The following is a 20,247-nucleotide window of genomic DNA, read 5'->3' on the forward strand; positions in this document are numbered from 1 at the left end:
GAAGCATTGATGGGTTGAGAGAAACATCAATCAGTTGCCTGTCGCACGTGCTCCAACTGGGGACCTGGCCCGCAGCGCTCAGTCCACTGAACCACATTTGAAAGTAAACTCCTTGGAGACTGGAAACATGTCCATTTTGTTCACTATGACAGATGCAAAGCCAAGTTGAAGTTGGGGACGACTAAAATGATTCAAGGGGCTAAAGGAGGTCTCACAGGTACAAGGACATCTAAACTGGGACTGACTTGAAATAGGAACCTTAGAAGACCGAAAAAAGTAAGAGCTTAAGCAGAGAGAATCTCGCGAGGCGTTGGGCAGCCAAGATGGCTTCAGCCCCTGCCGCCACACTCAATATGGCGACCGAGGAGCGTTCCTGGAAGAAATCTCGCGAGAGCTGCATCGCTGCTACTGTACGGGAGTTGAGCCGGGGGTGTGGAAGAGCCAAGATGGAGCCGGCAGCCGGCGGTCCGGGCCCGCTGATCATGAACAACAAGCAGCCTCAGCCGCCGCCGCCTCCGCCGCCCGCAGCCGCGCAGCCGCCACCCGGGGCACCGCGGGCCGGCGGGGGTCTCCTGCCCGGCGGCAAAGCCCGAGAGTTCAACCGCAACCAGCGCAAAGACTCGGAGGTCAGAAGCTTCGGGGGGCGAGGCCAGCACCGGCGGGCTGTGTCTGGGGACCCGGGCCAGCGGCAGCTCTCCGGTCTCAGCTGGGTTTCCCGGAGGGTTCGCTAGGGTTTGACAGGGGAGTTGTCATTTCAGGGCGAAAAGAGCAGGACGTAAGTCTGGCACCTCCGCGGCCGGGGGCGTGAAGCCGGGGTCCGCTTCCCGAGCTCCGCCGCCCGGGAGAACCTCCGGGAGCCGGTGGCTGCTCGTTGGTTCCTCCGTGACCGGAGCTGTGGATGCGCTCTCGGAGCCCCAGCCTCTGGGAAGCCGCCTCCACCCCAGTTCTGCGGGTGAGGAATCGGTGGCACACCTGCGCTCCAGGGGGTCGGGCGGCAGACCCTCGGTCCCGAATCCTCTCTGCCTCTGGTCCTGTGGGTGCCACAGCGCGCGGTGGCCGGCGCGTGCGGGAGGGGAAGGGCCCTGGAAGCCGGATGGAGGTAATTATCACCAATGGTGCTACGGCGCCAGGAGGTTGCGAGAATAGGAGAGAGGGAATCCTTCCATCCGATCCGAGCCAGGGCAGGTTCAGGCCACGGTGCGACAGTGTCTGGGGGTTGGTGCGCCCGGTGCGCCCGATGCTGAACTCTTGTGAAAGATCAGAAATACACATTTTAAACAGGAGTGAGGGCTCAGCGTGCTGTTCCTCCCCTTCCTGAGAGGCTGGAGTCTGGGTGAGTCGCCTCACCCTGAGTTAAAGAATTCCTCCCTCCCACTGCCTCCCATTGTGGAATTCATGAATGAAGACACTCACGTTGCAGCGATTTAGGGCTTCTTGTTCCCAGAGTACTTACTGTGGGGGGTCTCTCCTTCCCCGGAGGCAGTTGGGTGGGTCATCAGTCAGACGCTTATTGATGAGAGGGAATGCATAACGCCCCAGGTCATATCAACACCTGGTGGTACTGCCTTCAGACGTGTGAAGTCAGGCTTTGGTTTTTGTTGGCAAGGGCAAACCCCTGGGAAAACATGTCAAAACTTGGCAAGTCCAAAGCAGACATTCCTTGAGCTCTTAAGTGAATTATTTGAGGAAGGGAAGAAACCGACCTCTTAAGGAGCCCTTTTGCAGGGTGGGGGACATCCGTGAAGAAAGAGTTTTACATTTTTTTAAGTAGCTGTGAGTGATCAAATAAATACCCTTTGATGCATTTAAATTTCTCTTTCTACCCTTGACTTCCCATCTGGGATCAGCACCAGGACAGTCGGTCAGGGGCACATTTAAGCTCAGAGCCCTGTCTGAATGCGTTTTCTTAGGGAAAGCCAGGCTGTCTCAGCTCCCAGCTGAGATCTGCAGGCTGGGGGCCTGAGCAGGGCCTGGAGGACAGGGAGGCGGACACTTGGTGAGAGCCTACTGTGCGCTCCCTCGCTGTGATTAATGCTTGGAAAACTTCCAGCCAGATTTCCGTCACCCCATCCCGCAGACGGAACTGAAGTTCAGGGCCTCGCGCAAGCGCACCTCTGTTGCCGCTGAATGGGGGGCCGGGCTCCTCAGTGTTTGCGGCTGTGCTGTGTCCTTTTGTGGGTGGTCTTTGTCTCCCCCGGTGGCTTGTGATCAAGCCTGAGGACTTGCCTCCTTCTCCACTTCTCTCCTCTGAGAATAAGGCTTCCAAGATAATGTGTTCTCAGTGATCACCTGTCTGCAACAATGGAAAGATTCTCTTTGCCCACATTCTCTCCTGTGCCGGGAGGGGAGCCGTCCCGTTCAGCTGCTGCCCTCTCCGTCTGTCAGTTCTCAGGGAACGCTGAGAGAGGGGCAGGACGACTGAGGGTGTGAGCGCTCATTCCGTCCTGAGCTGTTGGTAGCCCGCTAGCCAGACAGAAGGGGTGCTTCTGGAATCTCAGCGCCGCGTGGAACGGTCATTCACTGCCCAGATTGCATGGAAGCTTTGTTATTCACCCAGCAAGTATTTTTTTTTTTTTAGTTTAAACCATCATTCATTCATTTATTCATTCATTCATGCCAAATAGTGTGCCGGGCATTGTGAAACCGTGGGTGAGCAAAATGGACCGAGTTCCCCCTCTGACGGAACGTGCGGTCTCCTGGAGAGGCCGGCGCTTCACACGCACACGTGCCTGTGTGTGTAGTCGTGAGTGAGGGCGGGTGCCCTGCCGGGCCCGTGCTGGCTCGGGAGACTCAGTGTTGTGGTGGAGCTTCGGGGAAGTGGAGGCAGCGGCCCTTCACACGAGTGTCTCTGGCATCTCGGCAACCTGTCGCTCTCTCTCTCCTGTTCTCAACAGGGCTATTCCGAGTCCCCAGACCTGGAGTTCGAGTACGCCGACACGGACAAGTGGGCCGCAGAGCTCTCGGGTAAAAAGCCTATACCTTCGTGTTACTTAGGGGTGTTTTCTCCTTATTGGTTTTCAATAAAATGAAGAGTGAATGCCATCTAGGAGCCCATTCCCCCCGGGAGTCTGAGTAATGGTGTGTGCAAACTGGTTAGCTACTGGGCTCGGGCCTCATGCATCCCATGACTGTGGCTGGCCTTTTCCTTTGATGAAGCGTCTCCGTGCGCGCAGCTCCTTGGCCACGCACTGTCCCCGACAGCGGTCTCGCCTAGAGCAGTGGTCGTGCGGACTGCCCGCAAGTGTGCCTGCATCTGGGCACGCCAGCCTCGCGCGTGTGTGACTTGGGGTTTGCTGAGCTGCCCCTCCAGCCCCAAAGCCCAGGTCCTCTCCAGGAGAGGGCCGCCACGTGAGAGACGCGTGCTCGTGCCAGCAGCCAACCTCCAGCATGGAGTGGGGGGATCACACGCCCCAGACCGGACACGCCTGCGTGGGTGCTTGCCCGGCATTCCGGTGGTCGGCTGCCGGGGAAGCCAGCCTTCTCTCCGTCCTGGTCGTCAGGACGCCGAGGCCCCCTTAGCAGTCACAAAACACAGTCTCTGCTGCTCGTGGGACCTGGTGGGAGTGTGGACACGGAGCTAACGAGACTGTGTTCTTGACAGAGCTTTACAGCTACACGGAAGGGCCCGAGTTCCTGATGAACCGGAAGTGCTTTGAGGAGGACTTCCGGACCCACGGTGAGCAGCGCCTTGTGCTTCTTGGTTCCTTTCAGCCCGTGTCCTGAGGGCCGCAGGGCGTCTCACAGTCTCTGAACACCCCAGTTGTCCTGGGGTGGCCGGCGAAGGCTGCTGACCTGTGATTGTTCCAGACCAGATGTGACATTAGGGTGGGCTTGCGAACACTGGTGGTGGCTTTTCAGAGTGTGAGTGCTGGGGGGAAAGGGCACTTGATGTGATTGAACTTGCACCAAAAACAGCCTTCTTTCTTTCAGTCTGGGAATGCAATTCATAAGGCAGCAGTGTGTCCTTGCCCTTATGTAGAGAGTAACTGATCTTTCCGAGTTCTCTGGACCCGTGGCAGTCCGGAATTTGGTGGCCAAACATGGTGTCAGGTCCATTGTGAGGGTTTTCTGGGCTCAGGCGTCACTGGCCTCTTGCCCTTCAGTGACGGACAAGAAGTGGACCGAGCTGGACACCAACCAGCACCGCACCCATGCCATGAGGCTCCTGGATGGCCTGGAAGTCACCGCCAGGGAGAAGAGACTCAAGGTGGCCCGGGCCATTCTCTACGTTGCCCAAGGTATGGAGTGGGCCCCCGGACCCCCGCCTCCCCTTGGGTGATGGGGCCGGCCAGACCCGGGGGGGCCTCAGTGAGCTGTGCACCGGCCCTGCAGGCACCTTCGGGGAGTGCAGCTCCGAGGCGGAAGTGCAGACCTGGATGCGCTACAACGTCTTCCTGCTGCTGGAGGTGGGCACGTTCCATGCCCTGGTGGAGCTTCTGAACATGGAGATAGAGTGAGTTCTCCCGAGGGGCGGGCAGGGGCAGGGGCGGGGGCCGGGCTTACGGAGCTGCCTGGTCTAGAGGGTCTGGTCCAGGGCCTGACGTCTCACCCCCGGTCCTGTGGCATCTCGTGCCGTCCAGGCACAGGTCGTGGTGGCGTGCTCCCCCGACGGGGCAGCTCCTGCCCCTGGGGGAGGCGCTGACTCCGGTCTCTCCTGCAGCAACAGCGCCGCGTGCAGCAGTGCGGTGAGGAAGCCGGCCATCTCCCTGGCCGACAGCACGGACCTGAGGTGAGGCCGCATGGGCCACAGTGAGGGCAGCGGGGCCTGGGGGGGCGTCCTTGGGTTTTCGTGCTGTGTGCGTGTGCGTGTGCGTGTTCCTTCTCACACGCTACCCTGCAGGCGTGCTGGGCTCCGTGTGGGCTTCGTCGGCCCTGCTGAGGGCTCTCCTGGTGCGCAGGGGGGTGGGGGGGGTGGCTCTGGGCTGAGTCTCCCAGAGGAAATCCCAGGTGGAGCCACCTGTGACAGAACCACAGTGCCTCTGAGAGCTCGCTGTGGCATTCCGTGTTGCACAAAGTGCCCGATGCGGCTCTCATGCACAGCTTGACTGCCGTCTGTGTGCGGTTAGTCCTGACCATTCTCGACGCTTCGTGGCTGTGCAGAAGGAGTGGCAGCTGCTCAAGGGCAAGGTCACCTTCCCCTCCTTGTGAGGGTTAGGGTCTGTCTCTTCTTGTGCACTTCGAAGTGGAAGTTTTCAGACTGGGGGTTGGTGGTGCCCCCACTGTAGTCAGGGTCCCTGGCATCACCCTGTGTGCCCGACTCTCACCGTGGTACCCACACTCTGTTCACATTGCCACGCTACTCCACTCTGGCAGGTCCAGCCCCCACTTCCACAGCTCGCTGCTGCCTCTGTGTCGTTTTCATTCCGGGAAGCTCAGGGCAGTAAGTGCTTTTGGCCATTCTGGTTCACAGCAATCCACTTAGCACCCATTTGTCCAGCGCCTGCTTTGAGTAAGCACTTGGCTAGACTCCGGAGGCACAGAACAGGCCTGAGCCCAGCCCTGGCAGCGTGGGGCTGAGCAGGAAGCACCGCATGCTCCGTGCGGCTCTCAGTGTCCTGGACTCCGCAGCACCCCCGTCAGCCAGCCTTCCTGCTCCAGCTTCCTCACGCCCTCTGGGGTGTGGGCAAGCCGAGCGCTCCCGTGACCCCCCACCCTCCTGGTTTTCTCGTCCGCAGGGTCCTGCTCAACATCATGTACCTGATTGTGGAGACCGTTCACCAGGAGTGCGAGGAGGACACAGCCGAGTGGAAGGCGATGCGGCAGACCTTCAGGGCTGAGCTGGGTGGGGCCCCGGGTCCCGGTCGCTGAGGCTGGCGGGCGGGGAGAGGCCTGTCCCTGCCTGCGGCCCTGATGCCTTCGCGTTGTCTCCAGGTTCCCCGCTGTACAACCACGAGCCGTTTGCCATCATGCTCTTCGGGATGGTGACCAAATTTTGCAGTGGCCACGCCCCTCACTTCCCCATGAAGAAGGTTCTCTTGCTGCTTTGGAAGACAGTGCTGGTGAGCACCTCCTGGGGGAGGAGGAGCGCAGGTGCCAGGGGGCGGAGCAGGCGTGGGGCTCGGACTCGCCCTCCTTCCCTCCCTCCAGAAGGGGCCGGCCCCGTGGGGCCCGGGCCGGGCGTTATGCCCTCCTCAGAGTGGCCTGCACGTTTTGTCTTGGCCGCACATCCTGTTCGCTCCTCCCAGAGCCTCCCTGAAGCCAGAGAGGAAAGCTGAGTTGCTCAGAAACAGTGGAAGTAATTGGCCTAAAATTGCTGGCACTGCTGGCTTCCAGGGGGATGTTTAGATGATGCTTTTTTTTTTTTAATTGGAATATTCTGCAATAGACAGTTGACCCGTGAACAACGCAAGTTTAAGCTGTGCGGGTCCAGTTATATGTGGGTTGTTAAAATACAAGTGGACCCATGCAGTTGAAACCCACGTTCAAGAGTCTGCTGTGTTTTTGACTCGTGGTTTCAAATCCCTGAAGTAGGTGGAGGGCCGACTTCACCTCTGTGTGGGTTTTGAACTGCATGGGGTGTGGGCACCCCATCCCCTGTGTTGTTTCGGGGTCAGCTGGATTTGCAGTCTGACTTGAAAGTCTGGCATGTGCCCGTTCTGAAGCGTACAGGCTCACTGGTTTTCCTGGGAGCTGGAAGGGCTAGGCTCTTCAGTCTGCGTTTTCGTTCGTTTTTTATTAACCCGAAGAGCGAGTCATACACAGAGCACACATGTGTGTGTTTGGTAGGCTTAGCCAGCCCCCATTGCTCCTCTCCCTTTCCGACGTTGCTGAACTCCTGGGGAGTGCGGGGAGTCCCTCGTGCAGAGGTGGTGAGGTCCTGCAGGGATGTGGGTCCCGGCTGCTCTCGAGCCCGACACAGCCCTGCTCCCCGTCTGACGCAGTGCACGCTGGGTGGCTTCGAGGAGCTGCAGAGCATGAAGGCGGAGAAGCGCACGCTGCTGGGCCTGCCCCCGCTGCCAGAGGACAGCATCAAGGTGATCCGCAACATGAGGGCCGCCTCTCCGCCGGCCTCGGCCTCCGACCTGATCGAGCAGCAGCAGAAGCGGGGTCGGCGGGAGCACAAGGTGAGGGCGACAGAGGTCCCGGCCCTCCCCAGGGTTCTGCAGGTGCACATGCGGTGGCTTGGTCCTCGGACAAGCGTGGTAGGGAGTTGTCTCTGAACAGCTAGTCCGAATGAAGGCCTTCGGGCAGGAACATTGCGTCTCCCGTCCAGGGGCCCGGTCTTCAGTGGGCACCTGGGACGTGGTATTTTTAAGGGACTAGGACAGGAAACGGCCTGTCATTTGGGTCCAACCTTGACCTCCTGTTTCCCACTGCCCTTGGCTCTGCACCTCCCACCTTTCTGAGGTCCAGCCTCGCCAGCTTCCTTGCCCCGCTGTGGGCCCTCAGTTGGCACTTGTCATCTGCCCCCCCCTCCCGTGTGCAGGCCCTGATAAAGCAGGACAACCTGGATGCCTTCAACGAGCGGGACCCCTACAAGGCCGATGACTCCCGAGAAGAGGAGGAGGAGAATGACGACGACAACAGTCTGGAGGGGGAGACGTTCCCCCTTGAGCGCGACGAGGTGATGCCTCCCCCACTCCAGCACCCCCAGACCGACAGGCTCACCTGCCCGAAGGGGCTTCCATGGGCGCCCAAGGTCAGGTGAGCCTCGGACCTGCAGAATGCTCTTGGCTCCTGGAACCAGAGCCCTCCTGCCCTCCGGCCGGGCGCCTGGCCAGCGTCTCCATGTGAAGTCCGCCGCCCGGCCGGGCCGGCTGTGGCTCCTGGGTGAGGTGCTCTCACAGGGCCCTGTGCTGGCCCTGCTGGCTCTGCACCGAGGGGCCCTCGTGTGCTCCTGAGTCCGCAACAGGAGCTGGCTCCTGGTTGGACTCGGGCTGGGGGAGGGGGAGGGAAATGGGAACAGGGACGTGCCAGTGAGCTCATCCCCACGCGCCCTGGCGTCGTATATGGTTAACATAAAAATTCTGGGTGAAGGAAGAGATCCTTTGGAACCGTAATTAAGATATCTGAGACACGTGTGTGAACTCGTGGATGGCAAGGTACCTGCACATGTAGAAATGGTAATGGTTTGAAAAAGCACTAACCTAAGAAGTAGGTAAACATGTAAGAGGATATAAAGTCATTTTCTTATTTATTTATTTTTTTTAGATTTTATTTAGTTTTAGAGAGAGGGGAAGGAGAAAGGGAGAAAAACATCAATGTGTGGCTGCCTCTCACGTGCCCCCCACTGGGGACCTGGCCTGCCACCTAGGCATGTGCCCTGACTGGGAATCGAACCAGCAGCTCTTGGGTTCACAGCCTGAGCTCAATCCACTGAGCCACACCAGCCAGGGCTAAAGGCATTTTCTTAGTCCAGGTAAAGCCCCAGTTTTCAGGGGCCCAAGATGGGAACACACAGCAGAGCGTCAGGAAGGGCAGGATACACTGCTTGTGTGGGACCGGAGATGTGACTCGTGAGAAAATCAGTAGCTTATAGCTCTCATTGTTGTAAAAATTTTAATTATTTGAGGACTTCCAATGATAATGTTGTAAATCACTTTACAATATCACTTTAATTTTGCAAGTAAACTGGTTACATGTAATTTCAGATTATAGATTCAGCATCATTGTGAAGGACATTAAAATAGATGGAAGGTTTCAGTTCTTTATTTCTTTTTCTTTTTGTTTCCCATAAAGAAAATCTGTCGTGGGAGGTTTCTTCTCCCGGCTTCACAGTTCCCGGACGTTCGGGAGTCTGTTAGCCAGGGCTCCTCGGAGTAGCGTGCCCTGCAAACCCTGCTCTCTTTCCTTGGCAGAGAGAAGGACATCGAGATGTTCCTCGAGTGCAGCCGCAGCAAGTTCATCGGCTACACCCTGGGCAGGTGAGCGCCACCTGAGTCCCTTTGAGGAGAGGCAGCGAGAGGTCCTCCCTCTCGGCCTTTGGTGTTCGGGGCCCCGGGTGGACGGGCGTCTGGGCCTCACACAGGGCCTCCTTTCTTCCCCAGCGACACGAGCACGGTGGTGGGGCTGCCCAGGCCAATCCACGAAAGTATCCGGACTCTGAAACAGGTAGTGGCTTCGGGTGCACTTTTGGCCTGGTTTGGTCCCCAGCGAGGAAAGTGAGCCCAGCCCGCTGGGAGGAGCCGTTCTGCCCTGGTTGCCTCTGCCTGGAGGGAGGCGCTGGGCCTAGGGATGGGCGGCCTGCGGCTGTGCCTTCTGGCAGCTCTGCTTTGTAGGTCTTATTTGTTGTAGCTGAGCTTTTGTTGGGGACTCACTGGTGGCTCGCTCGAGATTGTGTTACCTGCCCTGGCTGGTGCAGCTTGGTGGGTTGAGTGCCCAAAAGGTCGCTGGTTCGACTGCCAGGCAGGGCACAGGCCTGGGTTGAGGGCCAGGTCCCCGGTTGGGGAGCGTGTGAGAGGCAATTGATGAATGTATCTCTCACACATTGCTGTTTCTCTTCCCCTTTCTCCCTGCCTTCCCCTCTCTCTAAAAGGGAATAAAATCTTAAAAAAAAGATTATATTAGCTGAGAGTTCTTGAAGTTTTAAGGGGCCCATTAAACACCCTCCCCCTTTTCTTGCTCCAGCGCTAAGGCAGTTGAGGTAGAGGAGCAGGGTTGCAGCTCCAGCTGTATTGCTGACGGAGCGGTTGGACGGGAGGCGAAGCATGTGGCGGCGGCAGGGCCCGACCCCCTGACTTCCGGGGCGAGGCAGCTCACCCAGCTGGGCCTGGTGCTGGAGCAGGAGAGGGTGGCGGCTCTGCTGTGGTTGTGAGAGAGAGAAGAGAAGGAGGCTGGGCCAAGAACACCCTGCTCCTCCTCCCACACTCACGAGCCAGCGGGGTTGGGGGGGGGATGTGACGGCAGGGAGGGACCCAGGTGTGGGCACTCGCATGTCCCTCCAGCTGGGAGGGGACTCCAGGGGTGGGGAAGGAAGAGAGGTCTCTCCTCCCAGCGTATCTGGGTGTAAATGTTTATGTTTTTGAAACATTTCTAAAGTTTTTAGCACTAAGTGGGCCCATGTAGTTGGGCTTTTTGAGTACTTGGGTACTTGATTCTGAGTACTTTTAAGTTCTTTGATTCTGCTTTTAATAGTTTTTCTGTCACTGTTGGCACCTGAAAGCCCCTTTCTCTCCTTTAATTTGCTTTTTCCTAATCTTCTGTGTGCGTTTGCACTGGTCTTAAAGGCAAGTGCTCACTTAGGAAGATGGTTTGGGTTTTGGACAGTAGTGAGGGATCGTGGTGGAGCTGTAGCCCTCTTGGGGAAGACCGAGTTGGAGGAAGGTGGGGTGGGCCCTGGGCCAGCGTGCGGGCGGCCAGCCGGGCCCGAGACGCAGCCCGCAGCGCCCTCTCCCCTCCCCCCAGCACAAGTACACGTCGATCGCGGAGGTCCAGGCGCAGATGGAGGAGGAGTTCCTGCGCTCTCCTCTCTCGGGGGTGAGTCGGGAGCCTTCCTCCGCCAGCAGGGCCCCCAGCCCTTCCCAGGCTCTGTGCTGAGCCCAGCCCTCGAAGCCGCCTTGGCCCCTGCCCTCAGAAAGCCCCCGCCCGGTCTCACTCCTGTGGCCGGGGGCTGGGGGTCGGGGTGACCTGTGTCTAGTGCAGGGGTCGAGAATGCAGACTCCGAGCCAGCCACCGCCTCTGAGTCCTGGCGCTGCTATCCAGTGGTGACAGCCCAGCAGAAGGCGGGGTCTCCCTGTGCTCCAGTGTCCTCACCCGTAAAGTGGGCATAATAACAGTGCCTTCCTCACAGAGCGCTAGTGAGGACTAGCGGAGTAGTAGAGAGTGCCTGGCAGGTCCCGCTGTCACCACCAGCATCTTTACCGACAGTGACACTTACAGATTCCCCCCCACATCCCCCTGGCCAGTGAGTAAGCTGGCTCGGGAGACCGTGGTCGGACTGGGGTTTGAGTGTGTGCCACTGTGTTGCAAGGGAGAAGAGGAAGTCGAGCAAGTCCCCGCGGAAACCCTGTACCAAGGCCTGCTCCCCAGCCTGCCTCAGTACATGGTGAGTGCCTCTCCAGGGGGCCCTGGCCCTGGGCGCCTGCCGTGGGATCGCCCTCCCCGCCACACTGGACTTGGGAGTGCGTCCTTCGGCCCCTCCCCCCGCTGCCTGAGCCTCTCCAGGAGGACCGCCCGCCCGCCCGCTTGCTTCATCCTGCACCCGGGCACTCTGGGGCAGGCTGTCTCAGGGTCTCCTCCCCCGCAGATCGCGCTGCTGAAGATCCTGCTGGCCGCAGCTCCCACCTCAAAGGCCAAAACAGACTCGATCAACATCCTGGCGGACGTCCTGCCCGAGGAGATGCCGTGAGTGCCGTGGGGCCGTGAAGGGCGCAGGTCGGGGCGGCAGAGCAGGGAGGGGTTTGCTAGTTGCCTCCTTTTCTGGGCTCAGCTTCTCTGCAGGTTAGGTTGAGGGTGTTCCCGGCTCAGCAGAAAAAGTAAGTACCGAGTTAAATACTTAGTTCTACTGGTTGGGGGGAAGGCCTAGTCCAGCTGGCCTGGACTCGAGCGTGGACTCAGCGGCTAGGGGAATGCCTGGTGGCGCTGGGAGAGGCAGTGTCTCCTCTGCAGAGTGAATCAGGCTGTGTCCGACAGTCCCGAGACCCTCCCTTGAAGGCTGTGAGACTGGGACATCCCGGGCGAGCGGGGTCCACATCTGGATGATTTGCCAGCCAGTAGCTGGACCTCAGCTGGGGAGCGGTTCCCTCCTACTCCCCAGGGGGCTGGCACGCAGGGCATTTGTGAATCTCGGGGCGATGGTGGAGTCCTCAGGGGCTCCTCCCTGGGCCACAGACTGCACCTCTGATGTGTGAGCTCAAGCCCCGAGCGTGTTCTCCAGCCTTGACCTGGTGCCCTGCTGGGCTGCTGGGCCCCTTGCGTGTGGTGTGAGAGCCAGGTGGGGGAGGAGGCGGGACTTGGCTAGTACCGAAGGGGGTGGCACAGAGCACTGGGCCATCGGGATGGCCCTTGGGCTGGGGGTGCCAGAGACGGTGAGAAGTCCTGAATCCTGAATTCAGAAACTGATTTAAATGTCTAATCACTATGCCACACACCTAAAACTAATATACTACTGTATATCAAGTGTAATTGAAAAATAAGTTTTAGAAGCTTCGTAAGTTTATCGGCCCCCAGAACCTGTCTTCCCCATAACACGAAACATCTCAGCGTGGAGCTATGCCACGGAACACGCTGGAGGAAGACAGCTTCTACGGTGCCAGAAGCTTAGGGGAGACCTTGAAAAAGAGGTTCCTTGCTGGAGGAAAAGCAGAGAGATAGGCCAGAAGTGTGACTGGGGCGCCCCGAAGAGGAAGAACAGCGCTCGGAGCTGGGGGCGGGGCAGGAGGCGGGTGGGGGCCCTGCCCTGCTGCAGGCTCACCCTCGGCCTGTGCCTCCAGCACCACAGTGCTACAGAGCATGAAGCTGGGCGTGGACGTGAACCGCCACAAAGAGGTCATTGTGAAGGCCATCTCTGCCGTCCTGCTGCTGCTGCTGAAGCACTTTAAGCTGAACCACGTCTACCAGGTACCCGCAAGGCCTGCCTTCCTTCCCGTCCTCTGGGCCAGGGCCCTGGGCGGTGCTGCTCCTCCAGCCCCGAAGAGTGGGTGCCCTTGAGCTCTGAGTGAACACTCTAAGACTCAGTCTGCCAAGCAAGGCCTTTGTCACCGGAGGAAGGACGGTGAGGTCCCAAGGGCCATGCTTGCTTTTTTCCTGTCGGTTTCAGTTTGAATACATGGCCCAGCACCTGGTGTTCGCCAACTGCATCCCTTTGATTCTGAAGTTCTTCAATCAAAACATCATGTCCTACATCACTGCCAAGAACAGGTGACAGGGCCCAGGGATCGGGAGGGGCGGGCAGGGCCAGTCAGCAGGGCTCCCCGCAGGCCCCTCCCACTGAGCCCACTCGGCACCCACACGCCAGCGCTCTCTGGGCTTCAGGGCGCAAAGAAGCGTGAGACACGGCCCCTCCCCGTGAAATCCGAGTCCAGCTCCCCAGCTAGTCTGGGGACCGGTGACTCAGCCTGTGCCTGGGTGGGAAGGGTCCCATCCTGGGCTCCAGGGCTGCCCTCGCTGCCCTTTTTGTGCCCTTCTGTTTTGAGGAGGCCGGCCAGGCTGCCCGTTCTGTCTGGGAGCTCAGCCGGCCGCGTGCACTGTCAGGCCCTGTCTGCTGACTCGAACCCCCACCCCTCTCGCCGGGTGCCGGCTGTACTCGACAGTGCCTGCGTGTCAGTGTGGTGCGTCGTGGGGTGAGCCGTCAGCCAGACACCGTCTCCCGCAGGGGCTTGGCCTGAATTCAGTGCCTTGAGATGTCCCCCCGCCTCCCGCCCGTCCCCTAACCCCCAGATTCGTCGCTGCTGGGAAGGCAGGGTCTCCATCCCTTGTGAGATTACAAGCTGGTCTCTGGCCTGAGGGGCCTTACAAGTCCCCTTGGAGCAGGTATTTAGCTGGGGGAGCCAGGGCGGTACCGACAGGGTAGAGTCCCCCTTCCGTCCCAGCAAGCGACGGGGAGAGCCCGGGGCCAGCCCGCTCACAGCGGCTGCCCAGACCCCGGCTGTGGCTCACGGCGGGCGCCGGCCTCCTCCTGCCCCCGCAGCATCTCTGTCCTGGACTACCCCCACTGCGTGGTGCACGAGCTCCCGGAGCTGACTGCCGAGAGTCTGGTGAGTGGCGAGGCTCCTCCCCAGTGTCCCTTCCGCGTGCGGGTCGGTGGCTGGGAGCCGGCCTCCCCCACACTGGGGTAGGCGAGGTCACTGGCAAGTGCCTGGCCCTTAAAGCACCGCATGCGTGCAAGGGCACCACGATTTGGATGTGGGAGTCAGTTTGTCTCGGGAGCAGGTCACCGGGCCGAGCTGCTGATCTCTCCCCACACTGCAGCTCTGGGGCCACAGCTCTGCGGGAGCCCGATGTCCCAGGTTGTGGGGGCTGAGGCCCTGCCCCCCACTGTCATGCTGTTTCCTGCAGGAAAATTTTAGGGTGCTCCCCACCACCCCCTGCCAGCTCCTGGGGTGGAGTTCCCCTGGGCTGAGGAGAGGAGTGCATTCCCGGTACAGGCCAGAGAGGCCCGCAGTTGGGGGATCATGCGCGTGAGGGCCCTGGAGGCTGCCGAGCCCCTGCCGCTGTGGGCGTCAGGGTTGCCCCTGGGTTTGCCCCGCAGGAAGCAGGTGACAATAACCAGTTTTGCTGGAGGAACCTCTTCTCTTGTATCAATCTCCTTCGGATCTTGAACAAGCTGACCAAGTGGAAGCATTCCAGGACGATGGTGAGTCAGCGCGGTTGGCAGGCCCGGAACCTGGAGCTCCCAGCTGAGTGCTAGCTATGCCCTGTACTGTCCCTTGTACAGGGGAGCAGGGGTCCCCAGGGTGGGCTTGCTGCTATGGCTACCTCCTCCCCTCCTAACTGCCCTGCAGCCACGTCCTTGCATTTTAAGGTCTGATTCCTTGTTCATTGATGAGTTCAGCTGGAGGCTGGAGCTCAGTTGTGCACTGAGTCATTCACACTTGCAGAGGGGTTTCTGCCTGACTAGGGTTCTGGGGGTCTCCCTTAACCCTGAGTGTGTGGGTGCCTTGGGGTGGGAGGTCCATGAAGCCTCTGATACTATAGGTCCGTGCATATAGCAGTATTTCTGAAGGAATTTGTAGCTTTCTTCATATTCCAGAAAGACTCATAATGAGGGTGGCCAGCGGCCCTGGTTTGCCTAGGACTCTGGTGGTTTTAGCAGTGGAAGTCCGAGGTCCCAGGAAACACCTCAGTCTGGGGAGGACTGGGACGATGGCCCTCCTGCCACGACCCCAGAGGGAGTGAGCGGCCGGGTGCTGACGCAGGCATCCGTGCCGCCCTCCACTGGGCCCTGCCTGTGCCCCTCGCAGATGCTGGTGGTGTTCAAGTCCGCCCCCATCCTGAAGCGGGCGCTGAAGGTGAAGCAGGCCATGATGCAGCTGTACGTGCTGAAGCTGCTCAAGGTGCAGACCAAATACCTGGGGCGGCAGTGGCGCAAGAGCAACATGAAGACCATGTCTGCTATCTACCAGAAGGTTCGGCACCGGCTGAATGACGACTGGGCCTACGGCAACGGTGAGGCCCTGCACAAGTGGGCGGTGGGGGGGTGGGGCACAGGGCGCGGGTGCCTTCCCGCTCTGCCCCGGTGCCCTCTGCGGGGCCGTGTGGAGTGCTAGGAAGGACTTGGAGGGTCTGGTCGGCCCTGTTCCTCTGTGCCTCCCTGGAAGTCATTCCTTTTCCAGAAGCCGTCACAAGGCGCTCTCGTCTCTTCTCTCCCCCTGCAACTGCCTCGGTTCGGGCCACAGATCCTTTCTCGCCTCCAGGGCCTTGCCCTCCATCAGTGCCCGGAACTGTGCTGCAGGGATCTTTCCAGAGTGCAGCTGCGGTGGCACCTCCCTAGTCAGGGCCTTCTCCAGCCTCTGGTGGCCCTCAGAGTTAGAGCCGAGCGCCTGAGCGCACCACCTGCGCTGAGGCCCCCACCCCATCCCTCCCTGTCCTCCGTGGCCCGGCCCAGCTTCTGTCCTGCCGGCCTGTCCCGCCCAGGGCTCTGGGCGCACACAGCACTCGGCCCGTTCACGTCAGCCTGTGCTGTCCCCACTCCTGTTCCCTCCCCCAGCAGGTGCCTCCCCCCGGGCCCCCCGTCTGTCCCGTGTGTGTGTGGGCTGTGTCCCCTCCCCTCTGGGCAGCCGCCTCAGCCTCCTGGGCAGTGTGTTCTCCCCGGTGTCCCCTCACCGCGCTGCCGTCACAGTCCCTGGCCCAGCACACCGTGGCCATGTGACTGCATTCCCAGGGCCCTGTGAGTTTGTGCCTGGGCAGAGAATGGAGAGGAGGGCTCAGGGGGGACCTGCAGGCTCCTCCCCTGGCCACGGAGCGCCAGGGAGAAGGTGGCTTTCAGAGAAGGGTTTGGGTCTGTCCTCGCTGCGTCCACGCGGACGGGAGTGGCCCCTGCTCCGCAGAGCTGGCTTCCTCCGTTCACCCGGCCCCCCTGGCGTGAGCCCTCTAGGGGAGAAGTCCCGTCGGTGTCCCAGAGGGCAGACAGGGCCTGGAGGCTGACGATCAGCATTTCAAGCCGGGGGGGCCCGGCCCCCACCTGCAGGAATGCAGGGGCGCTGCCCCGCGGGCCTGGCTCTGACCTCCCTCCCTGCTCTGCCCAGATCTGGACGCCCGGCCGTGGGACTTCCAGGCGGAGGAGTGCGCCCTCCGCGCCAACATCGAACGCTTCAACGCCCGGCGCTACGACCGGGCCCACAGCAACCCCGACTTCCTGCCCGTGGACAACTGCCTGCAGAGCGTCCTGGGCCAGCGGGTGGACCTCCCTGAGGACTTCCAGATGAACTATGACCTCTGGCTGGAAAGGGAGGTCTTCTCCAAGCCTATCTCCTGGGAGGAGCTGCTGCAGTGAGCCTCCTGGTTGGGGGACTGAAGAGGAAAGAGGTGACGTCCAGGTGCCCAGGGCCCAGCGCAGGTCACTGCAGTGTGCCCGTCTGCCTCCAGGTGGCAGCACAGCCTCACTGCACCCTCCTGACAGCACCAGCCCGGCCTCTGGTTGATGCCCAGCCTCCTGGGAGCAGCCGTCTCTGCTCGGCACCCTCTCTCTTCCCTCCCCCCGCCCCCCTCCCTGGGACATGGTTGGTTACAGCTCATTTCTCATTCAGCCCAAGGCTGGGAAAAGCTGGGATGGGCTGGGAACCCATTACATCTGAATTTCGGGGGTCATGCTGACTATTCTCGAGATGTGCAAATCCTTGGCATGTCAGCTTGCCAAGGAGGAGGGCTGAGGATCAGGGCCAGGGAGTCGGAGCCCTGGTTCTGCCTTGGGGTTCGTGGTGCCGTCCCAGCCTCCTGCCGGGTGTCCCCCCCCGAAGCAGGAGCGGGGCTCCTGCGGCTCAAGGGCGCTCTGGTTCCAGATGGGACGGGGCTGGGATGGACAGAGAAGGTCCCCTCCCCAGCGGTGCCACATGTCCCCTGGTGTGCACGGCCTGTGAATACCTGTGCGAGAGTCTGTGTGTGCGCACTCGTGCCGTCTCGGGTTTTTAACGTGTTTGTGTACTCTGTTTACATTAAAAAGAAGCGAAAACAGTTCCAGTGGCCTTGTCTGCAGAACACAGGCTCCTGCGGATCTCCTCCGGGTCCAGAAAGGGGGTTTTCTTGCCTGCGTCAGTAGGCCCCCCACTGGTCTTCTGCCCAGCTGCCCGCCTGTTCCTTCCGGGCCGGGGGCGGGCACCCCTCCGAAGTGTCCCCTCCCCCGGTCAGCTGGAGTTGCCACAGCTCCAGCTGCTGGAGCGACACGTAGTCCTGCACCCCTGGGTTTGACGGCACCGCGGCGGGAGCCCAGGGCTCCTCCAGGTCACACTCCTGAGCTGCCCTCAGCCGCGCCGATCTCAGCGTTGGAGGGGAGGGCTGGTCGGGGGTCAGGGGCTCTGGGCCCTCGCTGGGGCAGACAGTTGGGACTGAGTGGAAGTTTAGGTGCCCTGAGCCTGAGGAAGCAGTCCATCGGGAGTCAGCCTCAGGGTGAGAAAGGGGGTGCCCGAGGGCCCGGGAGCCTCAGGGTTGCTTGGGGTGCAGGGCGCAAGGAGAACCCTTGTGGCAGCTGTGAGCTGGAGGTCTGGAGCTTGCGCCTGGCCTTCGGAGGAGCCCTGGACGCGCCTGCCTCCTCCTGACTCCGTCTCGAGGCCCCGCCTCTCCGGCCTCCCACTCTGATGCTGGTGGAAGGGGTGTCCCCTTCCTGAGCTGCTGCAGCTCCCGTACCTCACCTGGTGGCTCTGGGCACGAGTTTTGCATCCCCAAGGGGTCTTGACTCATAAAGGAGTCGTGGTCTGGAGGACCCTCCGTTTGTTGGTTCTTCGGTTCAGTGCCTGTCCTGCCTGGGTCCTGCGGAGCCAAGGCCCCGGGCGGGGCTCCGGGACAGGCCCTGATGTGCCCTCGAGGCGGGGAACAGCAGGGCGGCAGCTGGCAGCACACTCCTGACGTAAGTCACGCAGCCTCTGAGGTGGACGCCCCTGGGGTAACTGGTGTTTTGCCCCAACATAGCTTGCACAGGACGTGGGGATTTGACACAACTGGTGTGTGCGTGGCGGGCTTTCTGCCGGCTTTCACCAAGGCCTCCGGGAAGTCGGCGCCGTGAGGGGTCGGTTTGGGCAAGAGCGAGTTGCTCATTCATTCTTACCCACCGGCAGTCTGGGCTCCGCGTTTCTGATTTCCCCAGCCCCCCAAAGCTTCCCTTCACCAGAGGGGCCATTGTCCTTCGTGGCGTGCAGGGTCTGTGAGCACCAGACACCTGCCTGAGTCTGTGCGGACAGGAACAGGGACCGGGAGCCGCAGAGCCGGGCAGGGTCTGGGCCCTGGGGCCCTGGGCAGGGTGTGAGCCCTAGCACAGCCAGAGGGTGCCCGCAGCAGGTTGGCCCTGTGGACCCAGTCCCACCCACCTCTGCGGCCTTGTGACCCATGTGGGTCACGAGCTGGGCGGGGCCCTCGGCGGCCCCTTGCAAAGGGCCGAGGTACATAAAACTCGGAGTGTTGCTAGTGGGCTCGGGGCCCAGTGCTCTTTCCATCGCTTTGAGGACGGGACCGTCCTGGTTAGGCAACAGTTGCCACGCACTGGGTGTCACGGAGGCTCGGGGCCCGTATCGGTGCTTCCCGAGCCCATCGTCCACGCGGCAGCCAGCAGCTGGCAGCTGCTGCCGTGAGTCTCCCTGTTGGACGTAGCCCTGGAAGGCGGTGTCACCGCAGGGCCTGTCCTGCAGACGAGGAACCGGCACAGGAAGGGCGAAGGGCCTGCCCGAGGTGGCAGCATAACGAGAGCCGGGCCGGGTGCGGACCCAGGTCTCTGTCTGCAGCGCGTGTGCGTCCCGGACCCCCCTGCCCCCCGCTTTCCCTTCTAACAGCCCGTGCTACTGCCCGGCGCTCGCCACCGGAGCGTGTGTTTGCACACGCTTCCCCAGTCGCTCCCCCGTACTTGCTCAGGTGCGGTCCCTGGGGAGGTTCTTGGCTAATGCCTGTTGAGGTAGGCCCTCGCTGGCCGCCCCAGCCTGGCCTCGGCCTGGCCTCTGGTGTGTCCAGAGGCGCGCCCCTGCAAGGTAACTTGGGGGCTGTCGCCGCCACCTTTTCCTCTTCTCTGTCCCAGCCGTCACGTCTTTCCCTCCCGGGTCCCACGCGCTCGTGCGTGCGTGGGGGCCTCTGCCCTACCTGTGAGGTCGATCTCCCGGGAGGCTGGCTTCCCGGCCGTCCCCTAACGAACCGACGTCTCAGAGAAGTGGCGGCCGTGCCGCTGTTTGGCGCTGGGCACTGTCGGCCTCGGTCGCTGCGGGGACTTGAGCTGGTCAGGTTCAGCCTGCTGACTCCTCTGTAAAGCCGGTTTAACGGCAGCACAGTCGTGAGGGCCCCGAGTGAGGGATAACGGGCCTGCGCTCCTGGCTGGCGAGGAGCTACACGGCTGATCAACACACGGCAGCTGCTGTCAGCACTGCTAGGGGCCCTCCCAGCTCTGACCTTCTGTGCGTTTGCACTCATTCCCTGTGTCCCCTGGGAAGACAGAACCCCTCCCCCCTCCCCACCCCAAGGACCAGAACCATGTCTTAGGCCTTCTTAGATCCCTGGTCCTTAGCGCTCTGCTCTGAGTTCAGGAGTCTCTCAGAAGGGGCAGCCACTGACCCGGCAGCCCTGCCCTCATGCCTCGAAGGCCTCTTCCCCGTTCTGGGTGCCCTTGTGAGCTCGCGGTCGACAGATGGCCACAACAGGAAGTCGGAGCGGAGATGTGGCACAGACACTGCAGGGCCACACGGTCCCACTGGCCCCAGCACTGCCCTCCCGCTGGAAGAGAGCCTGGGCGGGCGGCACCCCAGCGTCAGGGACAGGGCCCCAGAGCAGACGCTCTGTGGCCAGTGTCCCCCTGGTGCCCAGGGCCCTGTGGCACTGGGCCTGCTCCGGTCCGGGGCCTCAGCGGGCAGTGTGGCTCAGCGGGACTGCCACTCAGGTCGCTGTGTGAGTGGCTGGGGGAGGCAGAAAGGGAGATCGAGTCCCTCTAATGAGAAACATCTCCCGGTGCCGGGCTGAGACCCAAAGCCTGGACTGCAGGGCCTGCCGCCTCGGGCCCTCCACGCTGGGCCCGGGGTCTGGGCCCCTCGCTGGGACCAAGACCTAGGGTCTCTCTGGGTGGCCTCGCTGGGGCAGGGAGGGGCTTGAGCAAAGGCCATCGACTCTCAGGTTGGGATTCCAGGAGACGCCACTTGCCCTCTCCTTGTCCAGAAGGGCTGACCAGAGCGGCAGCCTGGCCTCGGG

At 61.3% G+C, this 20,247-nt stretch overlaps 1 protein-coding gene across 1 annotated transcript; it reads left to right on the plus strand.

Annotated features, from left to right (window-relative positions):
- The first annotated feature begins 419 nt into the window (after nucleotides 1–419).
- Nucleotides 420–17,049, plus strand: STRIP1 (striatin interacting protein 1). Its single transcript, XM_028502910.2, has 21 exons — nucleotides 420–626; nucleotides 2,895–2,964; nucleotides 3,602–3,676; nucleotides 4,104–4,238; nucleotides 4,333–4,453; nucleotides 4,661–4,729; nucleotides 5,676–5,782; nucleotides 5,872–5,999; nucleotides 6,882–7,064; nucleotides 7,427–7,644; nucleotides 8,799–8,864; nucleotides 8,988–9,051; nucleotides 10,345–10,416; nucleotides 10,910–10,984; nucleotides 11,186–11,283; nucleotides 12,372–12,498; nucleotides 12,698–12,798; nucleotides 13,568–13,634; nucleotides 14,129–14,233; nucleotides 14,841–15,045; nucleotides 16,125–17,049. The coding sequence occupies exons 1-21, from the start codon at nucleotides 447–449 to the stop codon at nucleotides 16,370–16,372; spliced, it is 2,514 nt and encodes an 837-aa protein (XP_028358711.1). The 5' UTR covers nucleotides 420–446; the 3' UTR covers nucleotides 16,373–17,049.
- The last annotated feature ends 3,198 nt before the right edge of the window (nucleotides 17,050–20,247 follow it).

This window comes from Phyllostomus discolor, chromosome 14, assembly GCF_004126475.2.
Source record: "Phyllostomus discolor isolate MPI-MPIP mPhyDis1 chromosome 14, mPhyDis1.pri.v3, whole genome shotgun sequence".
NCBI lineage: Eukaryota > Metazoa > Chordata > Mammalia > Chiroptera > Phyllostomidae > Phyllostomus > Phyllostomus discolor.